General features: G+C 37.7%; 1 protein-coding gene across 2 annotated transcripts in view; it reads left to right on the plus strand.

The window, feature by feature from the left end:
- The first annotated feature begins 8,771 nt into the window (after positions 1-8,771).
- Positions 8,772-26,336, plus strand: part of LOC120535797 (serine/threonine kinase-like domain-containing protein STKLD1) — a 51,075-nt gene continuing 33,510 nt past the window's right edge. Inside the window, exons 1-9 of one of the 2 annotated variants that reach the window (XM_039763873.1) lie at positions 8,772-8,908; positions 10,490-10,576; positions 10,685-10,729; positions 20,438-20,512; positions 22,416-22,520; positions 23,854-23,924; positions 24,227-24,342; positions 24,701-24,816; positions 25,357-25,505. In XM_039763873.1, the coding sequence (XP_039619807.1) occupies positions 8,894-8,908; positions 10,490-10,576; positions 10,685-10,729; positions 20,438-20,512; positions 22,416-22,520; positions 23,854-23,924; positions 24,227-24,342; positions 24,701-24,816; positions 25,357-25,505 (779 nt within the window). In that variant the 5' untranslated portion in view covers positions 8,772-8,893. Of the gene's footprint in view, positions 8,909-10,489; positions 10,577-10,684; positions 10,730-20,421; positions 20,513-22,415; positions 22,521-23,853; positions 23,925-24,226; positions 24,343-24,700; positions 24,817-25,356; positions 25,506-26,336 lie in introns of those variants that run through there. The other variant, XM_039763874.1, reaches the window with a different exon arrangement.

The following is a 26,336-nucleotide window of genomic DNA, read 5'->3' on the forward strand; positions in this document are numbered from 1 at the left end:
AAACAGAGGTTTGTTGTTTCCCTCTCCATTGAGAAACATTTATTGTGTATTCTTGAGTATTTTGAATTTTTTAAAGCCTGAGCCCCATTTTGGGCCTGAGAAGGCCTGGAGGTCTGTCTGTTGAAGTTGATGCCTTAGTACGTGGGGTGAGGATTTATTTTGGGGTGTGACTGGTGGGATCTCAAGGCATATTCACCCTTTTTACCATTTTGTGAGCTGCAATTTACAAAACATGGAGGGAGCCACAGAAGACTGGAGCAACAGCAGTGGCTTTGGAGGGTAACCAAGGAAATGTTATGCAAGGGAGCGACACTGCAGGTCAGAATGTTTTAGGCTACCAGCACCAGTGTTGATAAAGTGTCAGCCACATAATGCCATAAACATCACACAAAATGAAAATGTAGCAATATGTTATAGTACAATCACTTAAGGACAGTATTAAAAAATAGCTTAACATCGGACACTTAACACCAAAAGCCAAAATACAAATAAATATTAATAGAAGTCCTTAAAATGTTTCACAAAAAAAAAATCAACCAATGGGTCACTTAAAAGGGCTCCAGCCTTCAATCCCCAAGGCAGAATTGAAAAAGTCAGGCTACACATGTGCAAACTTGAGCAAAGATACTGTATGCTAAGAACACTGCAGGGGTGAAGAATGTGACCAAAGAACATGGAAACAAGCAGCCAATGCCAGAGACAAAGAAAATCTCACATAGTTCAAAAAGAAATATTTCAAGATAAGAAATTCCATTTCCAAGTATACCATGGAAATTTGGACAAAATTGAACATGATGACTAAATTGAGTTACATCTAAGTTAAATTACTGAGGCAAGTCTACTGCATATTTATTTATTTTTGAATAACATTGCCATCTGTTGGGAGATGTAGGAGACACAGTGCCCCACTTGCTCTGAATGCAGAGACACCACTGAAGACTAGTGATGAGAGGCTCACACAATCAGTAAGAACACAATGTCTTCTACAAGTGGCTTCAGTCTGAAACAGTCTGAGAGGAGTAAAGTATCAGTAAGTCAGTGATAAACATATATTCTTTCAATCAATCAATCAACATTTATTTATATAGCACATTTTCATACAAAGAAATGTAGCTCAAAGTGCTTTACAAAATGAATAGAAAAATAGAAGACACAATAAAAAATAAACATAAGTCAACATTAATTAACATAGAATAAGTAAGGTCCGATGGCCAGGGTGGACAGAAAAACAAAAAACTCCAAATGCTGGAGAAAAAAATAAAATCTGTAGGGGTTCCAGACCACGAGACCGCCCAGTCCCCTCTGGGCAATCTACCTAAAATAAATCAAACAGTCCTCTTTGTATTTAGGGTTTTCATGGAAGGACTCGATGATGATGGTCACGTAGACTTCTGGCTTTCAGTCCATCAATGTTGGTGCATCATGATGCTTTGAGTAGGTGGTGGTGTCACAGGCCGCCACCACAAAGAAACCGGAAAAAGAAACAGAAGAGAGAGTTGGGGCCAGTACGGATTTTGAAGCCACTGTGAATAGTTATTATGATGAATTGAACATACAGAGTATCAGTATTAAGTTAAAGTGAAGTTATAAAAAGGCCATGTTAAAGTAATGTGTTTTCAGCAGTGTTTTAAAGTGCTCCACTGTATTAGCCTGGCGAATTCCTATTGGCAGGCTATTCCAGATTTTAGGTGCATAACAGCAGAAGGCCGCCTCACCACTTCTTTTAAGTTTAGCTCTTGGAATTCTAAGGAGACACTCGTTTGAAGATCTAAGGTTACGATTTGGAGTGTAAGGTGTCAGACATTCCAAAATATAAGATGGAGCGAGATTATTTAAGGCTTTATAAACCATAAGCAGTATTTTAAAGTCAATCCTGAATGACACAGGCAACCAGTGTAGTGACATCAAAACTGGAGAAATGTGTTTGGATTTTCTTTTCCCAGTTAGGATTCTAGCAGCTGCATTCTGCACTCGTTGCAAGTGATTTATGTCTTTTTTGGGTAGTCCTGAGAGGCAGTGCAGGATTTACGTATAAGCTACACAAGCTATAGCTTAGGGCCCCCGCCTTCTTGGGGGCCCCCAAACCAAATTGTCAGAGTGAGCAATTGTCATATATACTAATAAAGGGCCCCATGTCTCAAATAGCTTAGGGCCTTATCAAGCCTAAATCCGGCACTGCTGAGAGGAGTGCGTTACAGTAATCTAGTCTACTGAAAACAAAAGCGTGAATTAATTTCTCAGCATCTTTCAATGATATAAGAGGTCTAAATTTTGCTATGTTTCTTAAGTGAAAAAATGCTGTCCTAGTGGTCTGATGAATATGCGATTTAAAATTCAGATTACAGTCAACAGTTGCCCCTAAGTTTTTTACTTCCGTCTTAACTTTTAATCCTAATGCATCAAGTTTATTTCTGATAACCTCATTGAATCCATTATTGCCAATTACTAAAATTTCAGTTTCCTCTTTATTTGAGAAAATTACTATTCATCCATTCAGAAATACCAGTAAGACATTGTGTTAGTGTATCGAAAGAGTCGGGGTCATCAGGTGCTATTGATATTCTTTGACTCTTCACTTCTGGGCTCCATTTAGGCAGCATATGTTTATGAAAGCTCTTTCTCTCTCTCTCACCCTTTTTTTCAAGTTTTTAATAAATTTGTTTTAACAATTATTAATTATTCATATTTAGTTGTGATCTGGCATTTTGCTGGTCAAAATAAATATGCAATGCATTTTTAAATTGAACATATGCTGATGTTATTGAAAACCCTACCTTCAGATTGTCTCAACAGCCTTTGAAACAAGCTTCTAACCTGAGCTGTGCCATAGGGTCAATGTAGAGGATCTGATTGCTACCTAAACCTGTAACCTCTGAGAATGTAAGAGGCTCTGAGGAACATGATGGGAGTTTTATTAAACATGATGAAACTCAGCTGGTATTACTGCAATCACTACCACCTATGGAGCTCTGGTACAATGTTACTCTGTTAAAAGATGGAATAAGTGAAGATAAAAATATGGTGGGAAGGTTTCAGATCTGGCCTGTTTCCATACAATGAGACATATTTGATCACTTTGAATTAGTTGAATAAACTTTCACATCTCATGGCGGGTTATGGTGAGTTCCGGTAATAACATTTTAGGTACTATGAAGAACCAGTTTAACCCTCTTTTAATGGTGGACAGATTTCATCTGATATAATCAGAGAAACTGGAAAATGCATGAGGGGGACTGGACATCTATGTGAATGAGCACTAGTAAAAGAGTGAGCATATTATAATTGGAGCTAAAAGGTGTCATCCAGACATTGAAATACTGATGGAATTCATACACGTTACTTCATCGGGAATTAAGTTACACCATTCTTGTTAATATTTATTAACTCAGCAACAAAAATGATTTACTATATTACCAATATTCTAATAATGAAAACTGTTTTGACCCTAGATTGCTGGTGACTTCAACCAGAGGAACTTTCTAAGGAACAAACTCCTATCAGTATGTTCCATTTGTGGACTCAACAAGCTGGGCCTGTTCTACCCAAATATTAATGCCTTTCTAAGTAAATCAATGGTACAGCTGGGCAGATCTGACTACACCTTACTCCCACCTACTAGCCAATTATCAGACGGCAGCATGTCTCTTGTTATCCGAGCTAGAATTTGGTGTGCTTGTGAAAGGTTTGTGGTTTGTTTTACTATTTATGCTTTTCCTGAACATCTGTAAAGTTTTAATTTCCCCTTGAAAACAAATAAAAAATCTATCTATCTGTCTATCTATCTATTGTGGCGGGTGGCTGGGGGTGGTACCCAGCCGGGACGCCCAGGAGGACCAGAGGAGGACTTTCCACCGCCAGGGAGCTCCCCGGTGCCTGAAGAACCCTGGACTTCAGCACTTCTGCCACACCAGGAAGTGCTGGGGGGAAGAAGTCTGGGGACACCCGGAGGGCTTCCGGGTGCACAGCCGGCACTTCCGCCACACGGGGGCGTGTCTGGGGAGGACTGCCGGGAAGCAGCTGGAGCCCATCAGGGCTGGTATATAAGGGGCCACCTCCCTTCATTCGGGAGCAAGAGTCGGGTGGAAGAGGACAGAGCTGAGCTATCTATCTATCTATCTATCTATCTATCTATCTATCTATCTATCTATCTATCTATCTATCTATCTATCTATCTATGCACACAGACATCCTCACTTCTCGGGTAAGGTGACTGGAATGATGGGCAGCAGAAGCTTTTGAGTGTAAGGGTAATGGCCTGACTGGGTAAACTGTCTTCCTTTAAGACTTAGTTACATTTGGGGGTAAAGCAAACATTATAGTTAAGTCACCAAATAAAATAATCTTATATCCTAACCACTTTTCAGAAAATAAAATATTTGCTTGTTCTCATTCTAGTATTGAGCTAAAACATTCTTCCGATGTGAGGAGCTGGAATGGGAGTCCCTTAGAGTAATCTGCACTTTCATAACTTGCATTTTCTTAAATTGTTATATTGATGGAAACTGAGAAACACAAGGATACTGAACTATCATGATTCAGACATACTATGCATGTCTTAGTTCATAGATCATTTCAGTGTGATTATGCTTTGATTGGAGTTTAGACATAACATGACACACAGTCCTGAATTGTATTTCTCAGATCCACACAGTAAAGTAATACAATGAGATTCAGAGCAGCAACAGCTAGGTCCACTGAGGGGCCAGATAATCAATGAATCTTTTTCTTATAAACTACTGTTCTTTGAATACAATGTCTAACGCTTCATTACAAATCAAACAGGGTTACATTTTAAAACAAACAGAGCATTAAATACAGCAACTTTCAATTACAAGTGACAATTAATTGCTTAAGTGTACATAGGTAAAGAACAACACAGAGCATAGTAAAGTAGATTAACAGTCTGAGAGACCATATGGGAGTATTCGGATTAGCACAGTTTTCAAAGAAGGGCAGAATAAAAACACCATTATATTCAAGGTGAATGATGTGTAAGAGGAAAGAGGACAACCTTTCAGCTAATTTGATAAAATTTCATAACAGAGCATCCTAAACAGGAAAGGAAAGATTTTATTAAACAGATTAAAAGCCACAAAGCTTATTGAGCACTCACCAAGAGGTGTAAAATAGGTCTTGAAGTTTGAGAAAATATTTCTGAAAGAGAGAAATAGCTATGGATGGAGTCACTAGTTTTCTATTAATGAACTGATGAAGCTGAAGGAGTGCTTTTGTAAGCAATAGGCACCACTGAATTAAAATAGGAGGCAGCTGAACACATCATATTCTATCACATATAGGCAGAGTTCATTTTTGTTCATCATGCAATTAATTTCAACAAAATGATAAACTGACATGTAGATTGTGCAAATTAGACAGATCAGATTTCTAGATTTTGCCTGGTATAGGTGAGAGAAGAAATGGCTCTGAATAATGAAGCAAGTCTAGGGATATGGCAAGTTAACAGTAATGTCTCTTCACCCTCTTGAGTGTTGCAGAAAAATGTCACCCTTTGCTGTTAGGAACCTGGAGAAGTTTCAGAAGGTAGAAGATTTGGTGAACACTGTATTCTCTTTATTGATCTCTGTCTTCCACAAAAATGTATCTACCCTGTAACCACTGTCTCTTTAGCTCAGATAACTTTCCTCTCTCTTTCTTCCTCTCCCTCGTGGGACACTATATTCTTCAATGTTTTTTATTTCTACAGAAATACCAACTACAACACACTCAATTCAGAATTCTGCATTGATTTTATCTTAGCCCTCAATGGAAGCTGGATAAAGTCTAACCCTTGATTAGTCTACATCTGATCCTCGTAATCTGCACATGTCCTGGCACTGCCCTCCTGGTCTCACATATGTCACATATTATCTTCCCTTCTTTTCCTAAATATTGCACTATTACATCAAATGTGTCTTATTTTAGATGTCTGTATGCTTCCACTTAATTCCTAACACTGTCAGTTATTTTAAATTGGTACACTGGCAGACAAATTCATTTCCACGTCCCACTAGAAGTCTCCTGAGTGACATACTGTTAACTACTGGCAGTCTTCCTTCTCAGTTTATTTCACTTTGAATTTTCTCAACACAAGTTAATGGTGCTTCTAGCAGTAAAGTTGAAAGTTGGACAACTGCGCCTCAATTATTTCAATTCTAGTTTTGCTGCAGCCCCCTTAAAAACCTTTTTTTCTGTGATTGATGCTCTTTTCACTTGGCTGGTGTGGTCAGATCTTGGCCTCTTTTTCCTCCCCTTTTCTGGGTTATCATATAATATTTGCGCCTTGGCTTAGCCTGAGATTGGGTGGGATAGGGTTGATTGGCTTTAATTTTACGGTTGTTTCTTATTAAATGTTCTGTTGCAATTCTTTTTCCTATTTAATAATAATAAGAAACAGTTTTGGTGAGATTTGTAGGTGAATAGCTAAGTGAATCTGAGCATTAACTGAAATATTGGTGGGGAGTAATGTCTGTCCCATGATTGCTTGATGTCAGTTCTATGATGACCACAATAATCAAGAGTTTTTCTCAGAAACAGTGGTCACTGCAATGGAGTCAGCTGCAGTCATATCTGACTGGCTGGAAATAAACTGTGAGATAAACTGCATGTGGAACCTGAAGGGCAGGTATTAGAAATACTCCTCCTATATATGGGAGAGTTGATTTTTAGGAACCTTCTTGAACCATTACCTAAGTAATATATCAAAAAAGTGCCAGATTTAATAAAGATGAAGATGTTTGTTCTGAAAATTTAAGAGAAATGTATTGAAAATGATGTAGGTCTCTTTCATTCCTTTGCCTTCACAAAAAAGATCCACTTGGAGAAGCTTGCAGTGTCTCAAAGTCTGCGCTGAATTCCTAAGATTGTTTCTGGTAAAAAAATAAAAAATAAGAGTTTCTAAAAAGGATTCAGTGTGTTTCCTAGCTGACATTCATAGACCCTATCTACACATTTGTAGAGTGTGACTTACGTACGAGGGAAGTTCAAAAAGTTTCTGCACTTTTTTTAACTTTATTAAAAATTTCAAAAACAAATTACATCACTTTTTTACAAAGTCACCTTCATTTCTGATGCAATTTTCCCAGAGTCATACCAACTTTTTAATGCTGAATTACTACTCCTCCCACCTTCATCGTTTCCAATGAAAATATAAAAGTGCGGAAACTTTTTGAGCATCCCTCGTATTATCCTCACAGCACTGAGTTTGAAGCAACTTCTAGCTCGGGAAAAACTCCAGTTGCTCCTTATTCTTTAACTCGAGGGGATGTCGGCCTTACAACTATTTATATTTCCATCCTTTTTTCCACATGTCTTCAAAATGTATTTTGTTATGTAATGAATTCATTTGTAATGCATAATATTACTGTGAAATAATTCAGTTTCTTCTTAATGAGTTAATCCTAAATTTTTGTTGGGTATTTTCAGAGTTTCCTCTTTTTCCTTCTAGTAATCCTCACAATTAAATGACAAGCTAGTCATCTGACAAGGTTGACCTTTGCTATATAACTAAGCTAGATATTTACCAACTACTGTAAGCTGGACATTTTGCATTTAAAGTTAACATTAAAATCCAGCAATATGCAATACATAATGGATAAGTATAAGGCTGACATTTGCGCTTAGGTTGGATATTTGCCATATTAAGTGAACATTTGCTATGTAAGCTGAAAACTGACATGCAATATCACATTTTATACAACATCACACACACACATAGACACACAGAGTATTCTTAATTTGAACATCCTTTAATGTCAAGAGGCACGGCCTGTGATGTTGGGCTATACAAAAATAAATTGTATTGTATCGTATAAAGAAAGTAGCACCAGAAAAGAGTATACTGTTCTATGAATAACAGCCCAAATCTAGTTGTTAGCCCCCAGTTGGGTAAGGGTATTGTGGTTTCAAATCATTCCCAAAATGATTTCAGCAAAACGACCAAGGATGGACCATACATCTCTGCTTATCATTACAATGTAGAAGTAAAAGAGAGAGAGAGAAAGAGAGATTGGAAGCATACATGAAAATGGCTTATTTTCTCCAAATAACCTTTAACTAAAGTACTAGCATTAATCAGCACATTTACAGGACAAAGACGTTGATGGAGAGGTGTGAACGGATTTAAGGTGGGACGGATTTATGAGTTTTCTCGTAGGCTCTGGTAATTCTAGTGTTAAATGTATACATCTGCTACTTCGTATATTTAACATCTAACAGCTGGGCTTGGGTTGAGTCCGTTAATCTAGAATGTAATTTTGTAGCGTTTCCCGATTTTAATGTTTTTGAGTTACGTTCTCAGAGCATTTAATAACATCCTATGAATCTTCTGGGGTCTGTGCAGAAAGCATTTTCTACTGGTCTCCTATATACTGTAATCACCAACATATTTTGATATAAGACCTTGTTTAGATCCTAGAGCATTACTGACGATTGATAGAACTTGTTGAACTGAAAACTGAAATATGGTTCGAGAACGTAATGTACAGTATTTAGTTTGGGAACGTACTTCAAACTCTTGTAATTTTTTTATCGTCCATATTTTTATCGTCGTTAGTTTTGGCTTCAGCAAAATGTTATTACTGCCTGCGCTCAGCACCTAATCGACTACCTTGTTAACTTCGATCAAACTTATCCTGTCGATTTCCGGATAAAAGTGACACGTACGTCTGTCTGAATTGTCTTTCAAGAAAAATGTGGACAACACAAATTCGTATGGGCGGTTAGCTCCGTTCACTTTTGAGAAGAAGCAGGTGCCCGACAAAGTGTTCTGCAGTCCTGAAGCGTCCGGCTGGCGTCTCCTCGTTTCCTAGCAACGCAGAGAGGCCATTGACAGCGGCGCCGAGGTTTGGTTTAATGGTTCATTTCATTTTAGAAAACAAGCAGAAAAGTGAAACGAATGGAGAAATATGAAGTAAGTGTATTTTTTTTAAATAAAATTAGCTTTATTGTCTAGTGCGTTGTTAATAACTGTCCTAATTTGCATAAAACCAGGAAGAAAAATGGTAAAAATGGTAGAATGATTTGCCATGTGGGAAATTGGGAGAGTTGGAACCTGCCGCAGCTCAAAGTGTACTCGAGTACTCCAATAGGCAGGAGTTTCTCTAACAATAGTTATTAATGAATCTTCCAATTTCCAATTGCTAGTTAAACTGACATCTTCCTGTTTGTTACTTTTAACTGTATCCATATGGTCTTTGCGTTGTAAAAGGTGCGCTATAAAACCGTGTTTCGCTACTGTATCTGGTTTCCCCCTTTTCTTCTACTGTCAGAAGAGTCTTTTTGCATGCTTAATGTTTTGTTTTCAAACTTTGGGGATCCTCCTACTTTATTATTTCAGGGCACCCATTCATGCAACAGTTTTAAATAAAAATTTTTCTAACACAGAATAATAATAAGAAATCAGAGCCTATCTGACATCAGGTGGACTGGAGCTAACCCCAAATGGCTGGCACGCACACTGTACTGGTCCAGTTTAGAGTTGCTATTAGCTATTAAGATTAAGCCTGGGGTGAGCAATGGGTAGAACCCTGGGTTCAAGTGCTACTACTAGTTGTCGTTCCAATGGAGTTAGCACATTCTCCCATTGCTTTTCTAGGGTTTTCCTCTGCTCCTTTGTTTTTTCTCCTTCATACCCAGTGTAGATTAGGTTGATTGGTGATTCCAAACTGTCTTTCATGTGAAAGTGTGAATGAGTGGGCCCTGAAATGGATGGGTACCTTGCCCTGGGTTTTCTTTCTTCTGGCATAGGTTCTGACCCCATTGCCCTGAATCTAAGATATTCAGTGTGTCACATACTGTAGAAAGTCTGTCCTCTACACTTTTTTTTCAAAGCATTTAGAGTTTTATTATCATTTATATAACAAGCAGGAAAACAAACAATACAGTATATTTGAGTGCATTTGCATAGAACTAATATATTAAGACACATCACATATAACATAAAACACAATTTTTTCCATATTTTCCAACTTACAATGGTTGCTGCTTTGCAACCAATGATGGAAGTGGCTCCCCTTGGGTCTTAAATTGGATAAAAGGATTAAGAAAAAAATGTGGATGGCAGGCTACAATTTTACACTGTTTACAAATTTACTGTTTTATTTAATTAATCTCATATTTTGAAAAAGTTTCAAAAAAGTAATCAAGCTTCTTATCTTGAGTTATTTACTTTCAAGCAATACATTGCTTTTCTTTGTATGAAGCTGGCTGTTTACACCAATAATTAGAATGAGCTAATGTATTATACAGAAACTACCAAACTAAAAAGTATTATAATAATGCAGCTGTTACTACTATTGTTTTGATTTTATTAACAACGAGGAAGGCAATCAGACCATTAATGATACATATAAAGTTTTCACCTACATTGCGTTTGCACAGACTGAAGATGCAGAAATTAAAATGCATGCATGTATAAATATTTTAGATTGTCCTCCATAAATCATAAATTAACCATGGTGTTATATTTTTGTTAAAACTAAATGTCTTGCAGATTTTGGATAAAAAGGATGCAGGTGCTTATGGCTACACCTTCATTGTGAAAAACAGGAGAAATGATCAAATTTACACAATGAAGAGGGTATGTATGTGTAATGCATCACCAGCACTGTGCTGTCAAATAAATGTGCTTGGATTTGCCCTGTGCTCTGCTGGTTTAAATTCCACAATTTGGTAATGTTTTATTTAGGTTGAGTGTCGTGATGAAGGAGAGGCCAACAAGGCATTACGGGAGGTAAGAGAAAAAGTTTTCTGCTCTTTTGAGGCTGATGTTTTTTTCAGGGAAAGTGCAAGTCGAGTGGTCTATTGGCTCAGGCATTGGGCTTTACATCACAAGACTGCTGAATCAGTTGTCCCAGTCTCTGACTAATGGTGTGACTCTGAGTAATAACTTTATCTGGTGGGGCTCCAATAGGAGACAGAGGAAACCAAGGCAATGCACACTGCATATACAGTAGACACATACACACATACAGTACATATACACTGTGTACACAAAATGTGTGTGTGGAATCTGTATAATAAACATGTCAGTGTGTGTCTGAGGTTATTTATACAGTATATACAGAACACATTCATATATTCGTATACAGATTGTGTGTGTAGAGTATGTTTAATATATATATATATGTGTGTGATCCTATTTGTATAATATACACATACAACCATCCAGAATATATGCTATTTATACAGTATGTGCGTGTAGAGTATATATATATATATATATATCTATATATATATAAAATTCTTTTCACGTTTGAAACGGAAATTACATATGACCACGCGAAACGGAAATTACGTATGACCACAGAACATATTATAATACAGGAACTAATCACTTCGTTTCTGGACACCATTTTTATATCGTCTTTACGAATTGTTATTATTTGTGTGAGAGTTATTTTACTGATATTGAAAAGAAATAAACACAAACACGCCGATCTATTCCATAGAGGTGCATCCCGCGTCGCCCTCTCCCAGCCCTCCTATCTGGACTCCAGCGCTGAGCCGTCCGTCGCCAGGCTTGTTGTGACAGAGAAGTTTTATTTATTCCTCTATGTGACTGTCACGGAAACTGCCACATTGTAACTTTTTTTTAATTGCCAGTACTTCATAGAGATGAGGAAAACAGCTTTGCGTCTTTCTACTTTTTAACTGCACTGAGCTGTAAACAATGTGAAGACAAGACTGCCTTCAGCAGCGATGGGTCGTGAGAACAAAGTGGACACTGAAGGCGTGGAAAGTTGGGCTCCTCCACCTGGTCGAGAGCTTCGCAGTTTCGGGCAGTGTCCTCTCTTCTCACACTGTTTGTGACACTTTGAGTGCCCCGTTGGCTCCTGGGAGAGTGGAAATCTTTGTGAATGAGTGTAATCGTGCCATTGAAGAAAGACTCCCTTTGTAAATTGTGCTGCATGACTACTTACTGCCCCTAAGGTGAGTTCAGGTCACTAAAACCCTGTAACATTCAAGGTTGCTTTTGTGATGAATTCTTTTAACAACATGTAGGGTTTACATCTAAGAAGATGTACCGACCTCTTCATGTAAAGTATTGGACTTGGGAATTGTTTGGACCTTCTGCCCGTTAAGCATGGAACGGCAGTGTCCACATTTCTCAGAATAATTTTTCTCTTAAATCACAGGCACATAGTGCAATGTTGTCAGGCAGAAATTTGGAGGATCACACAGAAAATGTTATTTCTATACCACACCGGTCATGTAGCGCCTTTCACAAGGGATCTCCTACCGAGAGATGATCCAAATACATTTAAGCTGCTGTTAGTACTACTTACCTGTTGTGTTATAGCGCCTTTAAAATGTACTTTACCCGAAAGCACTCCAGTACTGCTCAATGTATCTTGACTTCTTACATGTTAATGTGTTACTGTTTAATAATATAATAATAATTTATATACTACATTTTATTTTTTTCCCTTGCACTCAGTGAGCGAAGCCACAGTGTAATCAGCTAGTGTATATATATAATATATATATATATATGTGTGTGTGTGTGTGTGTTTGAGCTTATTTATACAGTATACATATGCACACACATAACAACAAAAGCTCAAAATGTTTTATAATGTGTCAAGGAAGTAGTTACCTGCAAAGAATAACAAATTAAAGATAGATAAGAATAATAAGGAATAAATAGTATACAAAAGATAAATAAATAATGCACACTTACATACTGTAAGCAAGATATATACTGTAATTAAGAGAAATAGAGTCCTTAAAATGCAGAATTGTTTTTTAGGTTTCTAAATGACAGTCCAATGATGAGGCCAAATGGCCTCCAATTAAGCTGAAGAAAAAAAAACAAAATCTGCAGGGGTTCCAGGCCAAAAGGCCGCCCTGCCCCTACTAGGCATACTTAACATAAATGTTCTTAAGTAGTTCATTTTTGGTTAATTTTAGGCTTCATCTTAGAGGGTTTTGATGCAGTGGATCTTGTAATAGGTTGTGGTATTCACCTTCATTCAGACATCGCATGTGGCTACACAGGACTTTAATCAGGTGGTGCTGGCTTAGAACGCCACCATGGAAGAAACAGAAAAGTACACAGAAAGAAGTAAAGATTAATCATTATTGCAGATTTGCTAAAGAAAAGGATAATTCCATGTATATCTAGCTGATTAAGAGTAGAACTAAATTGAATCTACGAAAAAGCAAAAATTAATAAGTAGGATTTTAGGAGTTTCTTAACATGTTCCACAGTATAAGCCTGAAGTATCTGTATTGGTAAAGTATTCCAGATTTTTGTTGCATAATAACAAAAGGCCGCCTTACCAGTTCTTTTAAGCTTGGCTCTTGGAATTATAAGCAGGCCGCTATTAGAAGATCTAAGGTTATAACTTAGTGGGGCAGGCACCCGAAAACATACGAGGGAAGAAGATTATTTATGGCTTTATATACACTATTAATAGTATTTAAATATGCTCACAAACAAACACATACATACATATATGCACATACAATACATATACTTTATATGTGTGTGTATATTATATAAATATATATGTGTGCTTGTATGTGAGCTTATTTATACTGTAGACACGTACACATTGTGGCCACTTGGGGACATCAAGGGACCCAAACCTCAGGTGCAATTGCAACAACTCCAGTACCGGATTCAAATAAACGTTTTTATTAAACAATATATCTTTTTACAGGACTCACAACAATCAGCTCTTTTTTCTGTTCTGTTTTCTTTTCTTATCCTCACTCCTTCACTCTTAAAGGCAAGTGTTGTGTTCTTCCTCCTGACTCTGACTCCCCAAATGATACAAGGTGGCTCTTTTTAGACAGAACCAGAGAGTTATTCTGGTGTCAGGACACTTAACAGAGAAAGCACTTCTGAGACAGGCAAAAGTACCATAAAGTAGGGAGAGAGATTCCCTGCAGTCCCCCCTTGTGGTGTAATGAAACACAGTGCGACTGTTCAATGGGGAAGGGTCCTGGAAAGTTTCCACCTATCATAGTGGGGGAGCATATGGTCTTGGAAGGCGCTATCACCCTGTGTCTATTCATTCTCCATTCCTATTTCTATGCTGGCATGCCATGTTGGGCTTCTGGCTGAGACAGGGAATGCCTTGACCACTCAAATAAAGGAACAGGATTAATCTTGGCTGAGACAGGTATTCATCCTGGCCATCCTTCACAACATATACACGGATACAGTACATACAGTATACTGCATATATGTGTGTATATAATATGTAACTATCCATCCATTGTCCAACCCGCTGAATCCTAACTACAGGGTCACGGGGGTCTGCTGGAGCCAATCCCAGCCAATACAGGGCACAAGGCAGGAACCAATCCTAGGCAGGGTGCCAACCCACCGCAGATATGTAGCTATATACTGTATATTGTGTATGAGCATACAGTATTTATGCAGTATACACATGCACATGTACAGTACATATACTGTTCATTTGTATGTAAATGTATGTATGTGTATATTTCTACAGTGTAAACATACACCTATTTTGTTTAGGGTGGCGTGGGGAAACAAGAAATTTTCAGTTGATGTTAAATGCACAAATGAACACATTACAAAATACATCCATTTATCCATTTTCCAACCCGCTGAATCCGAATACAGGGTCACGGGGGTCTGCTGGAGCCAATCCCAGCCAACACAGGGCACAAGGCAGGAACCAATCCTGGGCAGGGTGCCAACCCACCGCAGTTACAAAATACATTTAATGATGAAATATATTGTATAGGATATGAAATTAATGATGGCAATCAATATTCAGTCAATATTCATTTAATGTTCTGAAGAAAACATCATGAAAGTGTTGTCCATTTCTCCATACACATTCTGTTGTGGAAATTCTGCATTGCTCAATGTAACATGTCAAGAAGAATGCCAGGGATTTCCTTTTCAATCCGTCTTTTTAGTTCAGCAATGGTTGCAGGACATGTGCAGTACACTTGGCTTTTAAAATGTCCCCACAGAAAAAAATCACAAACAGTGAGATCTGGGGATCTTAGAGGCCATGGAATGTCTCCATTGTGTGAAATAACGTGCCTTCCAAACAATCGCCGAATAGCTAAAATCGATTGTCAGACAATAAGTGGCTCCGTCCTGTTGAAACCATATGTTTTTGAGATTCAGATTTGCGAAGTTTTGCAACCTCCACACAAAAAATGTTTTAAGCATAGCAACGTACCGATCGGATGTAACTGTGGTTACAATGCCCTCATTATTTTCAAAAAAGTATGGGCCTATGACACCATGTAATGACACAGCACATCATACTGTAACCTTGGTGCTGTGTAATGGATGCTGGTGAAGCTCAAAAGGATGTTCCTGTGCCCAGTAATAAAAATTCTGTTTGTTAACATATCTGTTAAAGTGAAGGGCTTTGTCTGACATTCACAAGTTGTTAATGAATTTGGTGTCCTCATTTACTTTAGGTAGCAATTGTTCACAAAACTGTTGACACAACATGTGGTTCTTGGGTTTGAGTACCTGCACAATCAGCAATTTGTATGGGTAGAGCTTCAATTCAAGTAGTATTCTTTGCCCCAACTGTAGCAATGATGTGTGTTGTCGAATGGGGCAGTGAGGACTCCTCATGATTGCAGCTCGATCAGCCTCAATATTCTCTGGTGTGCGGGCCATTCGAACACTACCTGGAGACTACTTTTTTAAAGCAAAATTACGCACCAATCTTATAATTGTGTGTGCAGATGGGAGACGATCATGATGTCCTAACTGGTAATGACACCAAACTTCCCTTTGTGCAACTGTCACACTATAACCATTCTTATAAAAGTCTTTCACAGCGAACGTAATAGAAATTCTATGTCTGTGTTTCCTTCCACATCATGAGCGCCGATTGACGTCTCTGTTATTTGAACCATAGACATAGAGTATTATGGTTTGGGCCAGTTTTACTGCGTCTGGGCCAAGATGGCTTGCCTTCATTGATGGAACAATGAATTCTGAATTATATCAGAGAATTCTAAAGGAAAATGTCAGGACATCTGTCCATGAACTGAATCTCAAGAGAAGGTGGGTCATGCAGCAAGACAAAGACCCTAAGCACACAAGTGGTTCTACCAAATAATGGTTAAAGAAGAATAAAGTTAATGTTTTAGAATGGCCAAGTCAAAGTCCTGACCTTAATCCAATTGAAATGTTGTGGAAGGACCTGAAGCAAGCAGTTAATGTGAGGAAACCCACCAACATCCCAGAGTTGAAGCTGTTCTGTACAGAGGAATGGGCTAAAATTCCTCCAAGCCAGTGTACAGGAATGATCAAACGTTACCCCAAACGTTTAGTTGCAGTTATTGCTACAAAGGGGGGCCACACCAGATACTGAAAGCAAAGGTTCACATACTTCTGCCACTCACAAATATGTAATATTCGATCATTTTCCTCAATAAATAAATGACCAAGTATAATATTTTTGTCTCATTTGTTTAACTGGTTTCTCTTTATCTACTTTAAGGACTTGAGTGAAAATGTGATGATGTTTTAGGTCATATTTATGCAGAAATATAGAAAATTCTAAAGGGTTCATAAACTTTCAAGCACAACTGTATGTCTCTGAACAGCTCGGTGTTTTGGCGCCCTCTTCCTGCCACTTTTGTAAATGTAGTTTTGCTATGCTGGGAATGCAAAACGTGACTGAGTTACCAGCCAGAGTTTAGTTGTGATGTCGAGTGCTACTTGAGATATCTGAGCACATCGATTGACTTCGAACACCTTTAAACTCGTTCTTACCTCTTAAAAAGCTTTGTCTGATTTTCATAGTGTTGAAACTTTTTTATACATTAATTTTGCAGAAAAAATCAAGAACGAATGCAGTTACTGTGCAGGATAGACGTTGGCAACTCAAGTCAGTGGGTGTTTTCAGTATAAGCGTTTATTATGACTTGTTCGTTTAACATAAGCATGTTCACTCAGTTATGTTTTGTGTAATGCTGTTTTTTTTTTTTGTAGTAACAGCAGTAACGAAGTCCGATATGCAACGCGTCTATTTAAACACTTTATATTTAAACACTGTACTTTGCTTTGGTATCTTGATGTACTGTCAATTTATTGCAAACTATGCAAACTTTCCAATGTCTTCAGTATTATCCAGGCATCCCTAGTTAAGGAGTAAGCTCAGGAGCATACAGGCGGCTGAGCCTTCTAAGTCCTGGATAATGGACTATCTGTCCAATAAACTGAAATTTGTGAAGCTCAAGGTCTTTGTGTCTGGTATGGGTGTGAGGAACATTAGAACACCACGAGGAACAGCCCTGTCTCCCTTTTCTCTTCACCATCTACAGCTCAAACTCCAAATATATTTCACTTTCAGAAATCCTCAGATGATTAGATACCAGTGCGGTGCATTGATAAGGGTGATGAGAACTTTGTTTCTTGGTGCAAAGAGCAATGCCTTGAACTTAAAATCAGTGTAGAAATTTTTGATGTATAATCATCAATAAAATGACTGCACAGGAGGATGCAATAATAATTTTGGGATTTGAAATAGAAATGTTGTGTTGGTTAATTAAGTATCAGTTTTGCCTTTGTCAATACCGGTAATCGATCAAATAATTTGGCAAGGCTCCTACTTTATTTAAGTGACCTTTCTCTGTTGTAGAAGGTGGGTGTCCGCCCTTTAGTCTTATATCAAGGTATTTGGGTCACACTTGTTTTAAAAAACAGAATAATACAATTTATTGATAAACACAAGGATTATAGTATGATAAATGCATAAATATATCGACATAGAAGACTTGGTGCGGAAACACTAGACAGACAAACATATGACATAGTCTGGCTGTTCACTGGTATTTAGAGTTCTACTTTATCTTGGCAGGAACAAATAGTTTTACAATACCAAGTCTTTATAGATGATGATGTGTGGATTTGTTGCTTTGTTGTTGCCCCGGGTTCAAGTGGAAGATTCCTCATGCATTAGAATTCACTCTTTATCTTTGTTGCATGATCCTTTTCAGTTCTGTGCTGCTGCCACCTCAGTTTGCCTTCTGCTGTCTTTTGCCACTTCAAACGTAAAAAGTCTTTAGTCATTCTGGCTCAAGAGTTTAAATGCTGAAATTCCCTTCATGAAATAATGGCTTCTCAGTCTTGTCAGACAACTGGCACACAGATTTGGCTTGATAGACTGGGTCTCAGATTCTGGTCCATAAACAAAATAGAATTTCACCTTTTCAACTTGTCATAGAGAGGACAGCTATTAGGTTTCAGAGATCATGGTTTCAGAAGGTCATTTTGCATATTTTCCCATCCCAGAGAGAATTCCCACGGAGTTCAATGAGTGTCCAGCGAATATACCAAAGAGAGGGCTCATCAGGATGATGCAGAGAGTTCTAAAGGAGGCTGGAACTGAAGTCACTTCCAGTTATAAAATCAGTGTGTTCCAATAGGCGAGTTCTTTTGCCCATCTTAGTTTTCATCCCTTGAATTATATGTCTTTGTCCTTGCTTGAGTCTGTTTTGCACATTCTGGCTCAATAGGTCTGCATAGGGGCCTCTGGAGAGATGTCAGTGTAACTCTGGTTTACACCTTTCTTGTCAGATGATTCCCAGGCAGATCTTGGTACAAGTTGGAGTTTGGTCACATTAAGGAATATAAGTTGGGGGTTCTGTGTAGCTGGAGGACTGCATGCCTGTTAAATCTGCTTTCTTAACAGGTCTGGCGTGCCACAAAAGTCTAGCAGAATGGGCAATACCCAGTTTGTCCTATATCAGCAAAACCAAGGAATTGGTGATTGACTTGTGCAGCAGTGGCTACTCCAAAGAGACATTGTATGCTTGCATTACTTTAAAAAGGGATCCCACCCTGTTGGACTCTTGAGCAGGACCCTTAAAGTAAAAATTGTGGGTTCAGATCTCTTTACTGATGCAACATTGTGACCATGAGCAATTCACTTATCATAAATGTTGTAAGTCACCTTGGATAAAGTCGTCAACCAAATAAGTAAATGTAAATGCGCCTGGGGTGCTGTACAATGACTGATCCTACACTCTGCCCCCAAAGGTCATGCAAAAAGACAGTTTCCCCTAAGGAATTAATAAGTATGTCATCATCATCATCACCACTATGCAGGGAGTGGATATGTAGGTGGTGCACTACAAGGACTTGGGGGTCCACACCAATGATAGACTGGACCGGTCTAGTAACACAGAGGAGCTAGATAAGAAATGGCAGAACAGACTCTTTTTTTCTGAAGACACTGCATTTCTTTAATGTGGGTAGTAACATTCTTACTTGTTTTATAACTCTGTGATAGCCAGTGTGGTTTTCTATGTTGTGGTATCCATTTCAAAAAACACCCATTAAATCAACAACCTGAATAAGAAGGCAGGCTCAATTATAAGATGTTGTCTAGACCCTCTGGAGATGGTAGTGTGTCAGAGAGGGTATGAGCATTGTTCATAATGGCACTCAGTTTTGTTTTCATTCTCTTTTTCCTCTAACACTGAAGACTTTCAGGCAACAAATTATTCAGCACAAGTGTGTCAATAAACGCGACTGAGACTCCTTCATATCAATAGCAATATGCCTGCATAATGCCTCACTGTGACTGCTCTCTTATCTCTTATATGAACCAAAATATTTTTTTTTGTTATTCTTGTGTGTGTGTCTGGGCAGATATTATGGTTATTTGTTAAAATATTTCTATATTTCTTCAGTTTTGTAAAAGCTACATTTCCCCAAAATTAACAAAACTTGAGTTTGTTCTATCTATCTATCTATCTATCTATCTATCTATCTATCTATCTATCTATCTATCTATCTATCTATCTATCTATCTATCTATCTATCTATTAGAATATTTAAAACAATCTAGAAGAAATTCTACCCATCAAAGATTGCTAAAACTATCCACTTAATTCTTCCAAAATACTATCAAGTCTAGTTTTGAAGATCCCTAATTAATGTTGGAAGTGATATCTCAGTCAGTCAGTCATTACCCAACCTGCTATATCCTAATACAGGGTCATGGGGTTCTGCTGGAGCCAATCCCAGCCAGCACAGGGCGCAAGGCAGGAACAAATCCCCGGGTAGTGTGCCAGCCACCCGCAGGGCACACACACACACAGTATCTCATTATGTAATTTATTCTGCAGCTTCACGCCTTATGGTTATGTGAATGTTTTTTGAATGTGTGTTTGGCTAACTGGTAAACTAAGCTGGTATTCACCGAACCCAGTACAGCATGCATTAGGCTGACTGGGCGCTTGAAATGTGCAGAGTCTGGATGTGCACAAGTGTCACTGTGACCAGCGGTGGACTGGCATCCTACTCAGTGGTAATTCCTACCTTGTAGTGGACTAACCAAGATAAAGAAATGAGTGGATGATTAATTCATTTGAAACTCTGTAGTTAGATGTTGTGTTAACAAATCAACCTGTAATTCGTTCCTATGAAAGATTTTTTTTTTACTTTTCAAGTTTTTCTTTTGCCTAGTCACTCTGCCTTCTGGAATTACAACACTCAAATGTAATCGGCTACAAGGAGGTGTTCATGATATGGGATCCTAAGGTACTGTACATTTTTTGCTATCTTCTTTCAACTTTGGCTACACTTTAGTTGAAACATTGTTAAAGAGACCTTTTAGAAAAGGTAATGAATTCATGAGAACTGCAGTTTGACATAAGAGTTCTTTTCTCCATATAAGTTTGTTATAATGTTCATTAAAATGCAAAAGAGTGTATCTACTTTATGATGCATTTATTTCCAACTTCATGTAAAACCAAAATCCCCTTTCACACATGCTGACCAACCCCTACATTTCTGCCGTATGTATATGTGATGGCCTGGCACCAAGTCCAGGGTTAGTTCCTGACTTCCATCCAGTGCTGTAGTAATAACATCCAGGCCCCCAGCAAACCTGAATTTGATTAATTAAATGCAAAGCATTGAAGAATGCATGGATGATGAACATGTATGAAGAAAACTAGAGTCAGATATCTTGGGGAAACTTTATTCTGCTATTTCTACGGTAAAGACCTACTTCTAATCAATTTACTGGGACAACTAAAATATTATTGAAACAGCTTAGCTAAACAAACAGGCTTGATAGACTGAATGGTTTCCTCTTGTTTTATAAGTTTATTATGTTTCTTATGAAGAAACTTCTTGGATCTGCATACTGTATATGGAAAAAATAAGCTAAGGGATGATAGACCAAGTGTCCATCATCAGTGAAACATCAGCAGCAGCAGCAGTGAAAATGCAACAGCCCGTGTTTTTGGATATTGCTTGCTTCAGAATTGGCCCTGAATTTCCTTTTTCCATTCAAGTCTCAAATGCATCTTGAGATCTATGTATTTTGGAAAATGCTAATAATGCTAATGATACAGCAAATGAGAGTCTCAACTGCTGTTGCACACTAGCCTATTTTCTCTTGGGCAAAATGAAAAGAAAATTGTGACACTGTTGGATGTGACTTTTCAGTATTTTGCCTCTAATCCAGCACTACCTCATCTAAGCCCAGTTCATCCAGGGAATTATCAGTTTGCCCTGACATTTGTGAATAGAAAATTCCCAACAAACTCTTATAATAGTTAACCTGATGAAATCCCAGATTCTGTGTACGAGAGAGTCTCCTTTTATTGTGGCTCCACTGCCTGTACACTGAGACCTCTTTAGATAAAGCACTTTGTTTTTTGTTTTTGGAAAAGCTTGATCCGGATGTTTTTTCTGTACTTAACCGACTGAATCTATATTTGCAGTTATAGGCCAAGTCAGTATTATTCACTTTCTAATTTTGATTTAGGCGATTTCATCAAGTTCTCCATCAAAAAGAAAGTTTCTGACTTATTACAGAAGTGTGTATTAATATTGTAACTAATGAAAAGTATGATTGTAATATTCTCCAATTGGAAAACAAACATTCTAATAAATTAAAGATTCTAATGAAATAGATGGCATGTTCAATGTATAACATGAGTAAATTTACCTGAATTCATAGGTCCAGGAAAGCTATGGACAATGATGGAACAGGAATGGCCCCAACAATTTAGCTTAATGACAGACAGGCCAAAGGTCAAAATGTACCATGGGAAATCGAGTGACAAAACTCTTTCATGAACCTCTGCCAAATAATATCATAAATCCTAAAAGTAATGACCAATCAACTGTTGCGCCACTGCCTCATAATTTAATTGTCAGATTAATCTAGATGGGGCATTTAGAGGAAATCCATACAGACACGGGGAGATCATGCAAACCCCCAGCAGGGAGGACCTGGGATGCAAACCCTGATCTCCTTATTACCGCTGCACCTCCCATGAAAATGAATTCTTAGTAAAATACATCAGCCATACTGCTCCAGCTCCACTATTCCCTTGAGTGCCTATGGGGCTAAAGTGGGGTTTCTTCCAATAGCATTGTTTTTTTTCTTTATTTTGTTGATGTATCCCATTGCTGTTTGTTGTTTCAGATTTCATCTGTTATTGTGTGCCTGGTAATGGATTGTTGTGCTATGTCAAGCCTTTCCGACTTGATCAGAACAAAAAGGAAGCAGGAAGATAAATTTGATGAAGCAGTAAGTGTTTAAAAGTATTACGTTTCCAAAAAAGGATAGTTTAGCTGAAGAAGGATAGGAGTGGAAATAGCACCAATATGGCATGAGGCAGGAGCAATACGAGAAAAACAAAATGTACTGGTGTAACGAGAACCCATTCAAAATACATTAAGACTGAAGACATATTATGAGAGGGCCATTATGTACATTATGTTTCTTAAGTGTTACTTAGAGCAGAGAACAATTGGACACAATCTCCATCTAAATATGGGACAGCAGATGAGTCTGTTAGGTCCTGCTGTGTTTTACAGATGATACAGAAGCAGTGTGTGCTTGGTGGCTTAGTATGAAAATCAGGGCACATAGATTTGGAGATTTCAGGTTTTCCATTGGACATTTCTGGACACGTCTACACGTCTATGCTTCATTTATCCCCTGTGTGTGGAATAAGTGAGTCAGAGAATTTACAGTAAAGAAAAGGAGATTTAGAGCAGGGGTTCTTAAACTCGGTCCTGGGGGACCCCTTTGGCTGCAGGTTTTTGTTCCAACCAGATTCCTATTCAGTGACAACACCTCATAGCACTGATCTCATTTAATTAGCTGGCATTATTTATCTTTTATTCTACATTCAGAAAAGCACAGCAGCATGATTTTTACATTTATAAGAAACTTAGAAATATTTGTTTTTGCTATGGATTTAAATGCTTAACTCTCTTTTTATTATATTTTGCCCTTTCTCTGTGCAGTTTGCGCCCTTCATTTAATCTTAATAACGACAATTAAAAACAAGCAGAACAGAAACCCAAGCAAACAACAGTCAATTGTGAGAGGCTGCAACTACTTTAGCATCAGCCCCACAAAATAGTAAATAACGGATTAATTAAACAATTAGAACACCTAGAAAAGTAGAATGACAATCAAGATGAAAATACTGTTAAAAAGAAAAAAAATACATATAACTGCTTAGTACATTTTAATACTTTTGTTTTTGTTTTTTTTTACCAAACTTAGTTTTCTAATTTGTATATTGTTCCCAAAACAGGGACTCTGGGAAACAACAATTCACTTAATTAGCCCAGGAGTCCAATTAAAAACAGAGGCTGGGTTTGAGAACCCCTGATTTAGAGCAAAGGATTACAGGAGACACCCAAGGAGTGCCATTACCACAATATAAATAGTTAGATACTGACAGACTCTTCTTGTGGATGTCTCTAACAAGCATGTATAGATAGACAGATTGCTACTGATGTCTCTGAGAAAGATAAAGCATTTTGAAAGCTTAGGCAGATTATGACATGGACAAATGCTGTCAAACAAGAAAATGTTACATTTAGATTGACTTTTTCTTTTGTAGGTGATTAGGAAGTGGCTTGGCCAGCTGATCGACGCTTTAGTCTACCTGCACAAACAGAACATCATTCACAGGTCTGTCGTCTTACTGCATTATGAGAGCACTAAGTCAGTATTCATGCTAGAATTATCTCTACTTCAAAGGTTCTTACCATATAATTATTAAACTATGCATGCTACAAAAGATGTGGACTTTCGATACATTATATCAAGACAAATGTTTTTTACTTAAAAGAAATGGCATACATTTTAGTACAAACTTATTGACAACCTTGGAGCTTTTGATGTAATTGTTAAGGCCCTGAAGCAAATGTAGAAATACAAATGAACAACAAGCTTATTAATACTTTATACCTTAAAATTGATTTTATTTGTAGAAACCTGAAGCCATCCAATATATTACTGATGCCAGATCAGTCCTTTGCCATTTTTGACTTTAATGTTGCCTGTCTGGCTGATGATGAGCAGAAGCTGAAAGTACGAATGAAAGAAAGTAAGAGCAGTTTTCTGTGCCTTCTTGATGGTCCTTTATAGTATTGTCAGTGCTTTTCAGTTTATTTCCATATTTATAGGTATAGTAGCTAAGCCGCTGGACTTCACACTACAAGTTTGCTAGTCGATTCACTTGGTGACCAAGAATAAGTCACTTAACCCACCTGTACTCCATTTGTAAAAAAAAAGTGTATAAACATTAATGTCCCCAGATCTTGTATCATGTCTTTGGTAGCAGCAAACTATCAATAATAAAGTCTGTGAAGCCTACAGTTACATAATACCATTTCTATTTAAACTTGATTGTAGATCATTTGTCTGTTTTCTAAGACTTTGACTAATCATTCATCTTCTTACAGATAAAAAGTCTTGGATGGCTCCAGAATCTGTAACATGTTATGAGTGGAGCGAAAAGTCTGATGTTTGGTCTTTAGGCTGCATCATCCTGGAAATGTTGACTTTGACTTTGTTAAATGTGGGTATCTATCTATCTATCTATCTATCTATCTATCTGTCTATATATCTATCTATCTATCTATCTATCTATCTATCTATCTATCTATCTATCTGTCTATCTGTCTGTCTGTCTGTCTGTTGTGTTCAGTATCTCATTATGTAATTCATTCTGCATCTTCACGCCTTCTGGTTATGTGAATGTTCTTTGAATGTGTGTTTGGCTGACTGGTAAACTAAGCTGGTATTCAGCGAAGCCAGTACAGCGCGCATTAGGCTGACTAGGAGCTTTAAATGTGCAGAGTCTGGATGTGTACAAGTGTAAGGAAATGAGTGGATGATTAATTCATTTGAAACTCTTTAGTTAGGTGTTGTGTTAACAAATCAACCAGTAATTCATTTCTATGAAAGATGTTTCCATTCCAGACCAACAGAGAATATTCTTATGGAAGTCTATTCACATCTATCTATCTATCTATCTATCTATCAAATCATTTTTATGTGATATAGTGCCTTTAATATGAATCTTTATCCCTCTATGAATACTTGTTTCTGTTTCTAGGAGGATGCTGCTATGTCTCTCCTACAAAGAATCCGAGAAGATTCTGGACTTCTGAAATCTTCCCTTGACTCATTGGGATGCTCCCATGATCTCTGTCAGTTACTGATGAAAATATTAGAGAAAGACCCAGACCAGAGACCTACTGCATTGTAAGATATTAAACAATACTTTCTGCAAGTTTACATATTATGAGATTACAGTTTCTATAAACATGCAATTATTATAAACTTGACATTTAAAACTTTAAATTTTTTTATTTTTTCATAGTGTTACACTAGCACAGAAGGCATGTTTGTACTTTACAGAGGGTTACGGTGCAAGGAACCCAAAATTGGCAGCTGTTAAGAGTGGTGTCACACAGTGGTCTGTGCTAGGGCTGATGCTAAGTTTAATATAAATAAATGATTTGGACAGAAATATAAGTAATAAGCTAGTTAAGTATGCAGATGATACCAAATTAGGTGGGTTGGCAGATAATCTTGAATCCGTTGAATCATTACAGAGGGACTTGGACAGCATACAGGCTTGGGCAGATTTGCGGCAGATGAAATGTAATGTAAGTAAGTGTAAAGTATTACACATAGGAAGTAAAAATGTGAGGTCTGAATACACAATGGGAAGTCTAAAAATCAAAAGTTCACCTTATGAGAAGGATTTAGGAGAAGTAGTGGACTCAACACTATCAGCTACCAGACCGTGTTCAGAAGCCATTAAGAAGGCTAACAGAATATTAGGTTATACAGCACGATATGTAGAGTATAAGTCTAAGGAGGTTATGCTCAAGCTTTGTAATGCTCTGGTTAGATATCATCTGCAGTACTGTGTGCAGTTTTGGTCTCCAGGGTACAAAAAAGACATATCAGTACTAGGAAAAGTCCAGAGAAGATTAACTAGGGTGAATCCAGGGCTACAGGTGATGAGTTATGAGGAAAGATTAAAAGAGCTGAGCCTTTTCAGTTTTACCAAAAGTAGATTAACAG

The sequence above is a fragment of the Polypterus senegalus genome, chromosome 9 (genome assembly GCF_016835505.1).
Source record: "Polypterus senegalus isolate Bchr_013 chromosome 9, ASM1683550v1, whole genome shotgun sequence".
Lineage (NCBI taxonomy): Eukaryota > Metazoa > Chordata > Cladistia > Polypteriformes > Polypteridae > Polypterus > Polypterus senegalus.